This window comes from Aspergillus lucknowensis, assembly GCF_044049455.1.
Source record: "Aspergillus lucknowensis strain CBS 449.75 chromosome Unknown BJX67scaffold_55, whole genome shotgun sequence".
NCBI classification, from domain to species: domain Eukaryota; kingdom Fungi; phylum Ascomycota; class Eurotiomycetes; order Eurotiales; family Aspergillaceae; genus Aspergillus; species Aspergillus lucknowensis.
The window spans coordinates 19,977-37,604 of record NW_027263599.1 but is presented as its reverse complement, the minus strand read 5'-3'; the positions used below and the strand labels follow the sequence as shown (position 1 = coordinate 37,604).

At 34.5% G+C, this 17,628-nt stretch overlaps 2 protein-coding genes across 2 annotated transcripts; one reads left to right on the top strand and one right to left on the bottom strand.

Moving 5' to 3' along the window:
- Window positions 1-11,817: 11,817 nt before the first annotated feature.
- Window positions 11,818-14,355, top strand: BJX67DRAFT_364371 (fungal specific transcription factor domain-containing protein; the record flags this gene model as incomplete). Its single annotated transcript, XM_071030180.1, has 8 exons — window positions 11,818-11,947; window positions 12,007-12,037; window positions 12,092-12,313; window positions 12,361-12,626; window positions 12,675-12,689; window positions 12,736-12,927; window positions 12,975-13,447; window positions 13,499-14,355. Coding segments are annotated over exons 3-8 (1,552 nt in total), but the record flags the coding sequence as incomplete, so codon positions are not given.
- A 1,606-nt stretch (window positions 14,356-15,961) lies between these two features.
- Window positions 15,962-16,860, bottom strand: BJX67DRAFT_364370 (uncharacterized protein). Its single transcript, XM_071030179.1, has one exon. It carries the CDS (start codon window positions 16,729-16,731, stop codon window positions 16,024-16,026), a length of 708 nt encoding a protein of 235 aa, XP_070882140.1. The 5' UTR covers window positions 16,732-16,860; the 3' UTR covers window positions 15,962-16,023.
- Between the last annotated feature and the right edge of the window lie 768 nt (window positions 16,861-17,628).

Below are 17,628 nucleotides of genomic sequence, written 5' to 3'. Positions count from 1 at the left end.
GTATGCTACATGGAGATTAATAAAATAATATAGAAATATACCTAAACAAAAGTTATTTAGTACTACCCTTGCTACTTAGTAGTAGAAGGCTATTTAGCTAGCCAAGTAGCAATTACCTGTAAGTATTCTATTAGAGTATTATTAGAGAGCTATTAATTTAGTATTAGATAGGGTTATTGCTAATATTAATATAGCCTCCCCCCTCCTCTTAATATTAGCTACTATTATAGTAATAAACTTTTTGTTATTTATAGGATCTAGGGGGAAAATATTAAGACAGTAGACCCTATATTATTTAGATATAAATAATATAGGCATGTTAGTTTACTAATTATAGACTATTATATTTTTATAGACTAATTTAACTAATTCTCTTAAGCCCAAGCAATACTATAAAGGTTAAATTTTATATTAGAGTTATAGTAGGTATTAATCTTAATTTTTTGTAGTTTATTATAAAGGTCTTAGAGCTATAACTTAGCTTGCCTGTATTTATAAGTTTTATTATCTAATATCCCTGCTATTTAATAGATATAAGGGTTCTTATTTTTCTAATATAGATATAGGGAGGTAAAATATCCCTAGTCTCTAATTATATATTAGGCCAAGCTAGTATCCTAGATTTATAGTCTAGTCCTACTATTTAAAAATATTATAACTACTACTATAGTAGCAAATTTAAAGTTATTATTATTATCTAATATTTTTATAGCTATGTTATGAACCCTCAACCAACAGTCAGCGGAGCGGAGTCACAAGGCAGAAAGCTAGGGTCAGGGAGCCTTGGACCACAACCCAGCTGTCCAAAGCCACTCTGGATTTAAATCTAACCTTGGTAATAAACTAATAAACTTAAGTATTGCCTAATTTTAAGACAAGGATAAATAATGCTATAAGAATATAACCTATAGACCACATGTTTATATAAATAATAATTACTATTATAAAGAAATATTATATATTCTCCAAGTATAATAGAAAGACTATAATTTAAAACTATAGTTATTATATAACTACCAAGGCCTATTATAGAGGTAAAAGAAATGGGAATTATTATAAGGAAGAATATTAAATTACCTTAAAAATATAGTAAATAAAGTTATCCTAGTAAAAGACTATATAATTATATATTATCTAGTATACCCTTTTAAAAATAGAAGAATAGTATATAAAGTTATAAGACTTAATTAGATATACTACCTGGTATACTATAATAAGGGTAGGGAAATAGTAGGGACTAGGGAATACTTAAGGATGCTTATTACTACTATATCTAGCTTTTTTACCTTTATAATTAATATTATTATTATTCTAGAGTAACTAGTTCTAAGGATTTTTATAAAATAACTTATCTAATACCTATTTTATAGGCTATAATATATATACTATAGGCTAGCCCTGCTTTTTTATCTTAATTTTAATTAGACTATAATAAACCCTTATACTTATTAGATATAGTCATGCTAGGTAAGACAAGTTAATCTAAACCCCTTAGAAGTCCTGTATAAGAGCCTGGGGTTAGAGGTATACAAGAGGTTATTGCTTTAATAATAAATTAATTACTAGTTAGTATAAGTTATATCTTGGATTAACTTAAAACTACTATTATAATATTTTAATACTAGTACCAAGCTACTATATCTCTAGAGGGTAAAATCTTATAGGAAATAGTTGCTAGGATACAAGCCTAGCTTAACAAATAGACTAGAATTATTAACTAAGTTACTAGTAACCTGAACTAGTAGTATAATATACCTAAAAATAATAAGACTTTTAAAAAATATTAGGAGATACTAGAGTAGCTTTAGGATTATATCCTTATACTTAAGACTAAACTTAGGGCCAAGGCCTTGAAAGTCAAGGTATCTAAACCCTTTAATAATACTTGAACCAAGCTATATTTCTTTCTTATATAGATATAGACCTTTATTAATATTAATTAGGATAAACTAGTTAGCAAGACTAATAAGGTTATATTTACATCTACTTATCTTAAAAGAAAAGTATATAAATAGTTTAAACCTTTTATAAGAGAATAGCAAGAAGCTAGAAAAGATAAAGACAAGCTAGCTTGTAATACCAAGTAGCTATTTACAAGCTATAACTACTTTAAGAAGTAGCTTACTTATATTTTTAAGAATATTAACAAAACCTATAATACTAAAAGATAGATTAGGAAAATATGCTAGTCTAGAAGGGATATAAGCATACTTATCTTAGAATTTTAACAAATTATATTATATCTAATATAGGAAGATAATACTTTTATATACTACTTTAAAAGGGCCTTAGATTATAATATCTAAAAGAAGATAGCATTTTTACCTAGGCCTAATACCCTAGTAGGGATATATAACCTAGTATCTAGAATAGGGAACTAGTTTAAGAAGTTAAGAGAATAACAAGGCTAATAAAACCATGGGGGATATTATTCTAGAGAGGGTTAGGATAGATATAGTAGCTATTATACTAATAATAACTAATAATTCTAGACTAAACCCCAAGGAAATAATAATTTATATAAATCTTGACCTATAGACTTGGATATAATAATCTCTAAGGCAGAATAGGATTATTACTAAAAGGAAAATTTATGCTTTTCCTATAATAAACTAGGTTATAGGGTAGTAGACTGCAAGAAGTAGAAGTAGCATGGCTAGAGACCCTAAAAGGGAGCTAGATAATATTAACTAAGGGCCACGCAAGAAGTCGCGATATTAAATATAACTAAGAAGTAGGATAATACTACTAGTAAAGCACCTATCATGACTAATAATTCCCTGGAAGAGGCTAGGAGAGCCTTAGCTTAGGATAAGCATACTACAATAAATAGTACCTGGAATATTACTAGAAGAAAGCAAAGCACACCTCTAGTAGCTTGGAATAAACTTGGACAAAATACTAAAAGATAGGATCTAAACCTTATGCTAAACCTACTAGAGGTAATAGCCATGCTATCTAGAGAAATAGGAATAGATATTAAAAGATGTATTAAGTAAATTACTAATATTACTAGCAAGGTATGCAAGGAAAAAAAAATACTTAAGGTAATTACTAAAATTCTTGCAAGTATTAAGAAAATAATTAAGTAGCTAGATAGAATCCTTTAAGAAGAATTGCTATACTAGCTAAAATATTAGCTTAGTACTATAATTTTGCAAACTAATAAAGAAGAAGCTAAGAGGATAGGTAGGTCCTATTATAATAAAGCTATTAATAACAAGCTAGTTCAAGAGAGAGAGTACAGCTACTTTTCTATAATTATATAAAAAGTTAACCTACTTAATAAATAATATAGAATATAGCTAGAAGGCCTTAAACCTAGCAAGAAGAGACCTAGTAGTAGGTTTATAATCCTAGAAGAAAAAGCCCTATAAGAAGATAATATTAAAGAATATAAACCATGCTAGTATTAGCTATAGGCTACTAGACTATATAAAAATAAATAATATTAGAAATAATAACTCAAGTCTTTAAAGACTAGTAAAGACAAGCTTGCCTATTAGATAAATAATATTATTATAGCTATATAAAAAGACTCTTGAAAACTTACTAAAGGCTTAAAAGATTTTTTTAATTAATACCTATATTAGGATCTAATATATTAGAAAAAGACTAAGAATTATTAGTAAAAGCATATTAAAACTTGTAATAGGTACCTAGAAACCTATGCTATTTATAAATAGGATAATAGCAACTACTACTTGTAATTATACAACCTATCTAATAAGCAATCCCAGGAATCTAAAAAGTATTTACTATGCTAGCAGGATTAATATAAATATATTAATACTAATATGTGATATCCTAGGTATAATAATATACTATGGTTAACATGCTACAACTTATATTATATATATTATAAGAATACTAAGCAAATTACATGCTACTAGCCAAAATAATCAAGAATAATTAACTAGAACAACCTATACCTATATTAAAAACTATAATACTCATATAAATTATACTAATAATACCTAAAATATAAGATATATTATTAGATAATTTATTACAAAAATTACTATATCATATATTATTAAGCTAAATTTAGAAACTACTTTTTATGCCTAAGATAAGAGTAACAAGTACTAAAATAGAAGGAAAGGTACCTAGCAACTACCAAGACTTAGGTAAAAAGATATTTTATTTAATTTGCTAAAATATAAGGAAAACAAGTCTATACCTTAATTAACTTAGAAGCTATTAGAAACTATATTAGCCTAAGTTTTGTAGAATAACTAGGGATTAAAAGTATCTAGAAAAAAATACTAATACCTATATTAGGACTAAATAGGGAAAACCTAGGAAATACCTTATTAATAGTTAAGTTAGGATCTCTGCCTGTTATAATAAAAGAAAAGATTTTTAAATTAAGTTTTGATATTATATCCTTGGGCAAGTATAATATAGTATTAAAGATCCTATAACTTGAGAATCTTAACCTAGATATTAACTAGATCAAGAGAAAGATCTAGTAGAGAAATAATAAATAATCTAAGAAATAGAAAGGACTAAAAGGGGCTAGTATCCTATAGCATGCTTGTATAGCTAAGTATAAGACCAAGTAATTTATAGGAGGATTAAGAACTAGTAGCTAATCTATAGGTACTAAGAGTCTAGCAAAATAAATTATTATAGTAATATCAAGACTATTAGGAAGAATATAGCTATTAAACTTACCTAGTTAGGCTACTAGTAATATCATGAATAGCAAAATTATTATAAATAGTAAAAAAATAAGATCTCAGGAGATTCTAGCTATAAATAACTAGATTAGTAAGGAATTAACTATCCTAGATAAGTATAGTTAATTCCAGGACATGTTTTAATAACTTAATAAACTAGAGTTATTACCTTATAGGCCTTATAACCATACTATACTTATTAAGGAAGGTATTAAATTAAACTATAAATAGATTCTACTACTAAATAACCAAGAATCTAGAGTATTAAAAGGATATATTAATAACTAGCTTAAGAAAAGAAATATCTAGCCTTTATACTTATTAATAGGATACAAGGTCTTATTTATACTAAAAAAAGATAGAAGTAATTAACTATATATTAACTTCTAACTATTTAATAATGCAACTATCAAGGACTAGTACCTGCTACCCTTAATTTAAGAAATTTAGAATAAAATCTAAGGGATAGTATAGTTTACCAAGTTTAATATTACTAACACCTATTACCATATTAGGATTATAAAAGAGGAAGAATAGAAAATAGTATTTTAAATAAAATTTAGTTTTTACAAGTATCTAGTAATGCTATTTAGGCTAATTAATATGTTACTAATATTCTAGAGATTTATTAACAAAGTACTAAAACTAGAAGATAATAGAGATAAGAAAAAAGACAATAGAAATAAGGAAGAAAGAAAGAAGGAGGAAGACTTACCCTAATTAATAAATAAATTTATGCTTATATATCTTGATAATATACTAGTCTTCTTGAAAAACAAGAAATAGCATGTAAAACATGTTAGGCAAGTTCTTAAAAGAATAAGAAAAGCTAAATTGTAATATAAACTTAGGAAATATAAATTCTATATTTAGGAAACTAAGTTCCTGGGCTACTAGATTATTATAAACAGGCTAAAACCTAAAGCCTCTAAAGTAATAGCTATTAGGGAATAGCCTATACTAAAAAACCTAAAAAAACTATAATAGTTTTTAGGACTCTTGAATTACTATTAAAGGTATATTAACTAATATATATTTTATATAATACCTTTATTCAAGCTACTTTAAAAAGAATAAGTATATAAATGGATAAAAGAATAGCAGGAAATTTTTAATACTATAAAAAAAGCTATTATAATAGTACTAATTATATTATAGTATAATCTAGAGCTACTTATAATACTAGAAACTAACATGTTAGACTATACTATTAGGGCAAGAATAACTTAGTTAGAATTAGATAATAAACCAAGACTAGTAGGGTTCTAGTTAAGGAAGCTAATAAGACTAGAAATAAATTATAATATCTATGATAAAGAACTACTAGCTATTATAATAGTATTTAAATATTAGAAAGTCTATTTGCAAGAAGCAAGATATATTATTACTATAAAGTCTAACTATAAGAACCTTACCTACTTTATAATAACTAAAAAATTAACAAGAAGATAGGTAAGATAGGTAGAGCTACTCTTATAGTATAACTACAAGATTAAGTACTATAAGAGTATAGAGAATAGCTAAGCTAATACCTTTAGCAGGTAATTAGATTATAAGGATAAGACTAGGAAACCTTAACTAGTAATTCTAAGGAGAAATAAAGATAGAATACTTGGGAATAATCTAATAATTCTAGTAGCTATTATATAGTTATTAGGGACTATAATTAATATAATTAAGAAAGCTATAAAAGAAGACAAGCTAATATAATAAGTCCTTATATCCATGCTAGAAGTGCTAGAAAAAGATAGGATCCTTTAAATTAAAGGACTTATCTATATTCTACTAATACTTGTTTTATAAGTTATTAAGAAATATTATAATATACTAGTATATAAATATTTTAGTATTAATTAAATCTACAAGTATATTAGATATAACTACTACTTCTAGAATATAAAAAAGAGAGTTAAAAACTATATTAGTAATTATAAAGTATGCCTGTAGGATAAACTAAAAAGGTATATATTATATAGGAAACTATAGAACCTAAAAGTTCTATAATAATTATAGAAGTAGATTATAGTTAATTTTATTAGGCTATTACTAGAAATATAATAGGGAAAAGAAAAGTATAATTACCTTATAATAATCTTAGACCAATTAACAAAGTATATCTACTTGGAACTAACATAAATAACTATAATAATAAAAGAAATAATAATAACTTTTATTAATATAGTTGTCATAAACTATAGAATACTAAAATATATTATATTAAACTAAAACAAGCTATTTATATCTAAATTTTGGAAATTAGTAACTAATATTATAGGGATTAAACTATACATGACTACTATATATAGACTATAATTAAATAAATAAACTAAAAGGGTTAATCAAATAATTAAGCAATATTTATAATACTATATAAACTATATATAGGATAATTAGGAGGAGTAACTACCTATAGCTTAATTTGTATATAATAACTTAATCTATAGTATAATAGGAATAATATTTTTTAAAATAAATTATAAATATTACCTAAACTTATATAATAAACTAATCTAAAAAGAACTAGTTATAAAAGAAGCCAACTACTTTATAAAAAAGTTTAAAGGAATCTAAATATAACTTACCCAAGACCTTAAATTTATTAATCTTAAAATAAAGCTTTACTATAATAAAGGGTACTAGAAGATACTAGATCTTAAAAAAAGAGGGAAAGTATTCCTACTCTATAGAAATATTAAAACTAAATAATCAAGCCAGAAACTTGACTATATACAAATTAGACTATTTAAAATTAATAAAAAATTGGGACTAGTTAACTATTAATTAAAGCTATCTAAATCCATAAAAAAGATATACCTAGTATTTTATATATTACTATTAGAACTAGTACTAGAGAATACTAAAATTACTAATAATATTAAAATTAAAGAAGAGAAACAGGAGTATAAAGTTAAGAAAATCCTGGACTACTAGAAAGTTAGCAGGTAATTATAATACCTTATATAGTAGAAAGGATATAATATCTTAGAAAATACTTGGGAATCTATTAAGAACTTGATAGGCTATGCCTAGAAGGTCTAGAAATACTACTAGTAGTATTTAAAATAGAAAAGTTAATATTTTGCTAGAAGGATAGAGAACTAATTATCTAAATTAAACTAGGATTATTTAATATAGTAGTAAGATAAGTAGTAGCCTTGTACTTATTAGCAAGGCACTCTAGCTCTTAGAGATTCTTGGTGGTTAGAGAATCCTTCTTATCTAACTAATCTATTACTATTATATTATAATCTAATATTCTTAACCCATGCTTTCTAAGAAACCTTTCTTGTTTTTATAGTTAAAGAATCTTGGACATGGCCTCTTGCATCTTTTAGGAGTATTCTAGCTATAAGTACTAGGTCTTCTCTAAATTAGTAAATACTTTTACTTGATCCTGCTCAAGATTATTCTATTACTTTTTAGTATAAAATTATTTTTTATATTTCTAACTATAACAAGTGCATAATACATAATTTCAACTTTTTAAATCTATTATATAAACCATACTATATAGGAAATAATACTTGCAAGGATTGTTAACAGGAATACTATTAAAAGAAATCTATTTAGACTATTAAATTTAGTTAGCAAGGCAATTCTACTTAGGAAATATAATAAACTATTATAAAAGAATTTAAAGAAAAGTAGGAACCTACCTTAGGGTAATAAAAGAGTTTATACTATTTATGCTTTTATAAATAAAAGCTAAAAAAGGGGGAGATAGTGTTATAAACCCTTAACTAATAGTTAGTAGAGTAGAGTTACAAGGCAAAAAGCTAGGGTTAGGGAGTCTTGGACTATAACCTAGCTGTCTAAAGCTACTCTAGATTTAAATCTAATCTTGGTAATAAACTAACAAACCTAAGTATTACCTAATTTTAAGATAAGGATAAATAATACTATAAGAATATAATCTATAGATTATATATTTATACAAATAATAATTACTATTATAAAGAAATACTATATATTCTCTAAGTATAATAGAAAGACTATAATTTAAAACTATAGCTATTATATAACTATTAAGGCCTACTATAAAGGTAAAGAAAATGGGAATTATTATAAGGGAGAATTTTAAATTACCCTAGTAAAAAACTATATAATTATATACTATCTAGTATACCCTCTTAAAAGTAAAAAAATAGTATATAAAATTATAAGATCTAATTAAGTATATTACCTAGTATACTATAATAAGGATAGGAGAATAATAGGGACTAGGAAATACTTAAAAATACTTATTACTACTATATCTAGTTTTCTTATTTTTATAATTAATATTACTATTATTCTAGAGTAACTAGTTCTAAGGATCTTTATAAAATAACTTATTTAGTACTTATTTTACAGGCTATAATATATATATTATAGGCTAGCCCTGCCTTTTTACCTTGATTTTAATTAGACTATAACAAGTCCTTATACTTGTTGGATATGGTCATGCTAGGTAAGACAAGTTAATCCAAACCCCTTAGAAGTCCCGCGTGAGAGCCCGGGGTTAGAGGCGCACGAGAGGTTATTGCTTCAATAACAAGCTATATATTGCCTGGTATTCTTGCTTTTTAAATTTAAGGGTTTTAATAATTTTAGCTAATATACTTAATAACTATTATAAGCCTGCTAATCCTTTTTCTAGTATTTAGGATTAAGATAATAATAGGAATTTATATTATAACTATAGGCTTTATAGTATATATAGCAGCTATTATAATCCTTTTTATTTTTTATATTTCTAAATAAGTTAATATAGTTATTAATTAACTAGCTATTTTTTAGTCTATTTTACTTGGTTTTTTTTATTTTTTTTTCTTGCTTTTATTATTATTACTTTTTTTATTATTACTATAGTTTAGGGTAGTTATAAAGAGTTTAATATTAGCTATTATTTATAAGATAGCTTTATTATAAAGGTTATAGAAATTTGTTTACTAGTATATTATTACTATATTATTAGTAAAGGTATATTGCTAGATAAGGACCTAGTTTAATAGATTCTTATAGAAATTATAAAAAACTATAAAAGTAGTAAGATATAGGCTAATACTAACCCTTATATAATCTACTATAGTATTAGTATTCTTATATATATTAATATATTCTATAATATTTCTAAATTAGCTTCTTATTATTATTATAGTTTTGATTCCTATAATTCTATATTATATAGTTTTTTTATTAATAATAATTTTCTTTATTTAGTTATAGAGCTTATCTATAAGCCTTAAATTTGGTTTTAATGCTTATAGCTATCTAGTAACCTACTTGAATATTTAATTCTTTAGCTATAAGGCTACTTGGGCTAATATATTTTCTTAATACTTGTAGTTTGGATTACTATTTTTTAAATATAGAATAATACTATTAATTAGCTAATCTAGATTTTAAGTCTATAGGATTAACTATATATACTAATTCTAGTTCTTAAAGTTTTTCTTGCCTTCTAAGTAGTCTAGTATATTTTCTAGCTTCTTACTCAGAGATTAAGGAAGCAGGTAGCCCTAGCATGTTATTTAATTAGTAATAATAGAAATTCTAGTATTCTAACTAGTATTTAACATGTTGGCTATTGCTAATTAACTAAACCTTCTTTAGTAGCCTGTAGGATTGTTGATTTATTAACTAATATAGAATCCTGTTAGCTTAACTCACCGGGGCTCTATACAGGATGCCGTTGACACTTGCATCCATTTATGTCTGTTATGATTTTTCTCATGGATTTCCTGTACTAGGTCACTTATCATGCCTGTACTATACTTGAGTTATAAAATTGCTAGAATTAACCTGATTTGTACAAGTTCACTATGTAGCTATTGAAGTAGCACAACCCTACTAAGGTAACTATGTTTCCCAATAATGCTATAATAATATTGCTAACTCTTACTTAATTATTTACTTAATCTATATTCACAGCTTTAACAGCTCTTTATTACTGCTTGTAGAAATGGGTACTTCATACTAGTAACACATCTAGCCTAAGAAATATTTTATCCACCCACTCCTCGCGTCCCTCCACCAACACCGCAAAGGGGCAGCTGCTAACTTAAGTACGGAGGGCTTCGGTTCAGCTTTTGTTTAAACGATATGCGCTAACTCCTTTCCTGTAGGGCCCCTAGATGAACATTCATGAAACATCATCATGGGCCATAAAAAGGCGGTACTTTCGCGTACTATGTCTCAGTCAGAGATGACACTCAGTCCCCCTTTATGGAAACCCCAGCCAGAGACGCCTTACTCAAGCTTGCTTGCAATTCAAGTCTCACCCGGGATGCTTCTGCGCCTCAGGGCCTCACAGAACTCCAAAAGAAGGGCCTTGAAGGCGATCAGGCTCTTGTCGAATTGAAGCTCGCCTGTCAAGAGCTTCGGAAAGACCTCATTGCAGAATTTCATCAATTGAATAAAGCAAGGAGTGCTGATCCTGAGCGCTATGTGTCGCTCGGACAGATTACAGAATTATAAATAAAATACATAATTTTCCCGTATGTTTTCATGTATGTTTTCATGTAATATTGTATATATTACTGTTATTTCTAATTTTTGACAAGCCCTTTGGATGAGGGGCCGAGGTCCGACCCCGCAACTTGGTGAGGAGAGCAATTGTCCGTCCACGTGACTAAAGTCATGCTTAGGGGCTAATACAGAGAATTCTTGATAAGGGCGCCCATTGCTGCTCTTGCTCGTATCACAGGTGCGAAAATGGCCTCAGCGAAGCTATTGGCGAGCTGCGATTTATGCAGGTCGAAGAAACTGCGCTGCCTGAGTCCGGTTATACTTTAGAGCATTGGAAAGGAAGTTGCTTACAATCCTTAGAACGCCACTTCTCTGACGCGACCTGCATACGCTGTGATGTGAGGAGAACTTTGTGCCGCGATCGCCGAAAAGATGACTGACGCAGTTTAGACTAGAGGAGAGCTGTGCCACTTTTCTGAAATGAAGCAACGCCGTCTGGCAGCTCCAAAGCGGACTCAACCCACCACCTCTGGTTGGTTGTACTTACACCTAATCAATGTAGAATATCCGCTCACTTTCGTCAAGTGCGCCTTCTGTCAAATCAGCCAAGTATCTGCAGTACGCATCGAGAAGCTGCAGCTGATGATGCGGATCCACCATCAATGACAACGCCATCAACGGGAGCGCCATCAACGACAGCACCATCAACGACAGCACCATCAACGACAGCACCATCAACGACAGCGCCGTCGCGCCTACCTCGCTTCAGTGGAGAGACGTATCGGCACATCTCGGCTGATCAGGACGAACAGGTATGACAGAGCTGATTCTTTCTTAGTAATTAATTTCCGCTAATGATGTGTTCACTCAGAGACTGTTTCTACAGCAGAAGCAGCAGAGCGGTACGTGGCACGCATGAGCACTAAGCTGTTGTGATTCTGACTCAAGAACTATAGTCAGCACGGGAAGTATAGCATTCTTCACTGAGAGAAAGATAACCCTATTGGAGACGACACTAGGCAACAAGCGAGTTACTGAAGTCCTACGCAACATGGAAGCGATATCCGCGGCCCGGAGGGATGTCCCGTTAGAAAGTTTGATCACAGGCGCAGTTTGCGACGTTAATGAATTCTTGGGACAACAATTTGCGGCCGAGGAGCGTGCCCTTTACATTCGCAGTGAGTACATCAGATCATGTCACGGCCATAGACTAAGTGAGAGGAAGCGTACTTTGAAGATATACATCCGATCTGGCCGCATCTGACTCGTGATGTATTTGAGTACGCCGCAAATGCACCAGATTTGGCACGCCGCCTTGAGTCTGATCACGTATGGGCCGCAACCTTTTATGCCGTGCTCAGTCTAGGGGCTCTCACTGAACGAGGCGGGTCTTTCGCACCGCTGCAAGGGCCAGCCTGGTCGATCTTTCAGCGAGCCATAAAACTCTTCCCGCTTCTATTAATGGCCAAAAGGACGTTGGCTTTAGCTCAGGTAGCTTAGAGCAGCCTTACAAAGAACACGTGCTAACTCTTATGCTAGGCACTAACGACAATGGTGGGCCGAGCTCATGATTTAAATAACTCACGCTAATTGAAAACAGGCGTTGTTCGCTATGAATTTCTCTAGCTGGCCGCTCGAGGAATTACTACTGACAGAAGCTGCGCGGGTCAGCATCGCACTGCGCATAAACAAAACAAGCGAGTCGACAGAAGATGCGGATGGGTATAGCAGGCTGTTTTGGACGGTGTACTGTCTTGAAAAGGATTATTGTTTTCAGTCCTCGCAGTCGACAGTGAGCTCCACTCCTGAACCTTAGTACTCTGGCTCATTTTACTACAGATGATAGATGACGCTGATATTCGCTGCCCGCTCCCTGAATTGTCCCCAGAACAACCTTATTCAGCGAGTTTCGGCGTCTTGATAGCATTCTGCCAGCTTCAGTCATGCGCACATAGCAGACTTTTCACTGTCACCGCCTTCAAGAAGACTCAGGAAATTATCTCCGCTGAAATCGATGGCTTCCGAAACGACCTAGAGGCTTGGAGACTTTCAGTCCCAGTGGAGTATCGTCCTGGTCTGCCATTACGTATGCGGCAACTCTCCAAACCACGCTTTATGTTGACCGCGTTACATCTCCATCTCTCATACTACATCCTTGTCGTAGCGGTTGCTCGCTTGGATCTTTATGTTTACTCAAATTGCAACAATGGCTCACTACGTGCCGCCAAAAGCAAAAGAATACTAATGGAAGCGGCTCGTTCTATTGTGGACGTTGTGCAGCTAGTGCCAATTGAGCCTTCTACGCCCATGAAGTATGAGTTATGCGGCCAACCACTACAAGTGCACGGCTAACTGTGCTACAGCATGCTTGGACTGGCTCCAGTAGTTGCTACGTTTATTCTGTTCGAACTGGTGGTTTTCAACCCATACCATCCTGAGACACCAAGAAATCAGGCCTTCCTCCATATCATCGCCGGATACTGGGTTCGACTAGATGTGATATCTGATGGACAAATAGCCGGTCAGCTCCTGGCTGAGTTCGCCAGCATTGCTAGAGACTCTCTAAGTAGAGCTCGGACATTTGGCGGCGGTGATGTCGAGCAGCTAAGATCACCGGCAGCATCGACTACGGAGCAGTTCGTTCTGAGCGAGGACCTAACCTCTGATGGGGTGTGGCCATCGGGGGTTCAAGTCGGTGACCAAGCCAGCTGGGACGCAGCAACGAATGAGATGATTGGGGCCGACGATTTCCCTCTAGAGTTTCCCCTACCAGATGACTGGTTTGACAACGGAATGTTTGAAGGCGAGCTTGGATTGGTCGATATGTTCGGCAAGGCGATAGGATGAGTGATGCGCCCTACAAGGTGTGCGCTCGAAGACGACCTAAAGGAACGTGTATTCAGGAGAGTTATCCACTGCGGATTACCATACACGATCATCAAAATACCATAGGCATACTGAAAGTTGGGCGAAAACTCCAATTTAGAGATGCCCAGCGCTCTTTTGGCGGATTGGTCCCACCGGATGGCCAGGGCTGAGACGTAAGACATCTAGTTAGTTATGCTTCCTTCGCTTTGACTTGCGGTTATCTCTTTTTGGGCCTTTCTGTACGCTTCTAATCCACCATACGAAGACCTGCGGAGGGCTGCTTTATCGAGTATCCACACAAATATGCCAGCCTAGCAACGAGGTTAAGACAAAATCATAGATATTCAGGGTCCGAATTGCGCATGTCTCGCAATATATATGAGCGAAACGTGGGTTGTAGCTGTTTGAGTGGTAGTGCGAGTATCTTTAACTTGTCCTCTCGGGAGATCGACCACAACAGTGGTTGTGCAGCATCGGGAGGACACGAGGCTTCGGACAGACTAAGAAATTTTGAAAGTAGCCCTGACGGGGTCAGATCGGCGAATTCGGTGGTGACTTCGGTATATGAGTTGTACACTTGACGGGAAAGTTGCCACGCCTTTTGTATTTTCTCCACGGGCCCTGTATCCCATTAACATCCGTTCAATCCAAGGTGCTAGCACCGGCCGACACGGCGGACTGTTGTGCTGACAAAAGGATAGGTAAACCTGTTGAGTAAACTCCCAGGATTCTTCCAGCTCCCCATGAAACTCGTGGCCCAGTATCATTCTCTCATTCCAGGGTGCAAGGGCCGGTGAGCATAGCGGATATTTATGTTTAAAGAAGTCGTCGTGAACTTGCCGGGTAAGCTGCCACGCCAACTCCCTCTGTTCGCGAGCTTCGTATCCCATGATCATGCGTTGATTCCACGGAGCAATAGCGGGTGATGAGAGTGGGTAATGGTGTTGACAGAAGTCCCCATGAACATCTTGAATAAAATTGCAGGCACGCTCGTGCTGCCCGCGAGCTTCAAATCCCATCACTAAGCGTTCATTCTATGACGCAAGTATCGATGAACAGAGCGGGAAATCGTTCCACTGGAAGTCACGGTGTACTTGTCGCGCAAGATGCCATGCCTCTTCATGCCATCCACGGGCTTCGTATTGCATTATCCGCCGCTGACTGAGCGTATCGAACGATTGCACCAGGCTGAAAGAATGGAAAGACTGCATTGCCCCTATAAAACATTTGGCGGTGTCGAGGTGGTCAAAATGGAGGTGTAGGACTCTTCCCGGCGGAGAGACTTGCCATTCGTCTTAAAAATTCTCGTCATCCCAAGGGGGATACCCTCAAGTTCACTGCTGATCTCGGAATTTCGGAGTCAGATTTTCGGACCCGTATATATCTTGCGTCGAACGTCTCGCAGTAAGCGCAACAACTCCGATAATCCGACGAGTTTAGAAAGGAGTGGAACACCTCCCCTAAACTAAGTTGTGTCCGCCCAATTTCTCAAGTACCCTAAAAGTATGGACCTGCTTCCTAACGTGGTGCTCCAAAACCCCGTTTGTCCTGCACGTCAATATTTTAACAGAACTCTCTTGATTGAGTAGAGTAGCATAGGATATATTCGGTCAACACATCCCATTGGTATTGAAGTGCCCTAGATTTCCTTCTTATGTCGACTCCGCCCGATCCCAATCCAAATTGAAATAATGAGGAGACTGCCTCTAAATAAGCCGCGAATATGAAAAATGAAGCGGCGTGAGGGTCGGAATGTGATTGTTGAGCTACCTGAATGTGGAATAGGGGATATAAACCAAGCGATGAGGGTGAAAAGCCAAGGGAGCTGCTGCCTCGAGGCACGAGGTTTCACAAACAAAACCTAAACGATATTTATAAGCGTTGGATGACAGTCCGTAGATTGGTTTATGCCGCGTAATAGCAGCTTCCCAGAAAATGTAGATTGCAGGGTACAATAATTGATGGGAGGAATAGGAAAGCGTCTATTCTGCTAAACAGAGCATCCTATGATAGTTGCACATCAAATAGCACACAGTGGACATTTAATAACTCCCTCAGTTGTCTCAATCTCTAATCCTTTGAATTGCACTTTGAGAGGAGCTCCATCACCGATTCCATCCAAATCTGGTCGGGCTGCGTAGACACCCACCCATATGTCCGGATCACCGCCTTTGATATCTTCAAAGCACCAGGGGATTGTTCTTATCAACGTCTTTTTAACATGATTGCCGTGCTCCTCTAATAAAAATGCAGCAAGGAGGGCACCATGCCGAACCATTTCTATGGTAAGGGTGGAGGTCCTCTTGAAGGCCTCCGGCACGGGCCACAGACTCCAATCGGGCGCTGTGCGATTCGAACCGGTAACGGCATAAAACATCCGTCCCATAAACACCTCCGCGCCGATTTTCACAAAACGAGGATGTGTTTCAGCATCCCCTTCATTTGTGGAATTTGGATCTGCAAGATTCGCATGGGGTCGAATGAAGAGAAGCCCTGCCTGGTCAAACTCTAGGAGTGAGTTCCTCCCCCAGATGACTGTGACTGAGGCGCGTTTGAATTCTGCGGCCGGCAAAGATGTCTTGTAGATGGGTGCTGTGAATTGGAATGGCCGAGCTTTTCCCGGAAGAGATGGCTTATTCAATATATCGGTTTTTGCTGGGCATGAGAATTCGAGATCTAATTTCGGATTCTGGTAGTTGACAGGCGTCAATCGATGGCAACAAGTCATTTTGTGCGGTTTATTGATTGTTTGTTCGTCTTTTGATGGGTCTGATCAGAAGCAACGCGTACATATACTTTCCTCGGGGAACTGCCAATTGAACGGTTGGAAGCCTAACATCTTTCCAATGGAATGTCCGCGTGCGTGTGGGGTAAGGAGGGTTCGGAAAGTCCGAGTCAACAACTTTTGAAATGTGTAAGAACGAGCGGAAAGTTACGGTATTTACCGCGGCCGATACCCGTTAGAGTCGGAGCAGATCCAATCATCTTCGGACTGGACGGTATCAACAATCCGCTAAATGAACAAGACAAAGTCTCCCTTATTTGAAATTTATTATCAGAGCAGCCATGAGAGTCTGTTGTTTGGAAGAATAATAAGCCAAGGCCGGCTGGGTAAGGGGTAGATGGCTGGTTTGGCGAGACTCGTCAGTCTTGAATCCGAAACGGAATTTCCGGCAGAGAGTTTGAGAGTTTCGCCTTATCCATCTTTATGGCACCCATGGTTTCACAGCTTTAGGGGCAAACAGACTTTCGCAGACCTGGTCCTCTCGGCCTATGAGGTCAAGGCCCGGCTTTCATCAACAGTGGTTCTATGGCTCCGGGCCCATGTTCTGGATCAACTTGTCGCCGAAATACAGCCATAAAGAAGTCGCATCGTCCCTGGTGACGCTTATCTTGATTTCCATCAGCGTGCTCGTCGCCTGGTGGGCCGGTTTGCTCTTTCTAATACGAAAAAGACCCGGACTCAGCGGAGATGAAGGTTATGCCAGACCTTGAAGCTGTTGTCACGACCGCGATGGGAGAGGTTTTGGGTCCAAACCCGGAAAGTATTACCGAGTGCCTTTAGGCATATTGTGCGACATCAGGGAGCTCGTCGAGTTAACACAACGGTTTTGCCAATGGTAGG

Coding starts and splice junctions, on each gene's coding strand:
- BJX67DRAFT_364370 (XM_071030179.1), bottom strand. CDS start 16,731: ATGACTTGTTGCCATCGATTGACGCCTGTCAACTACCAGAATCCGAAA.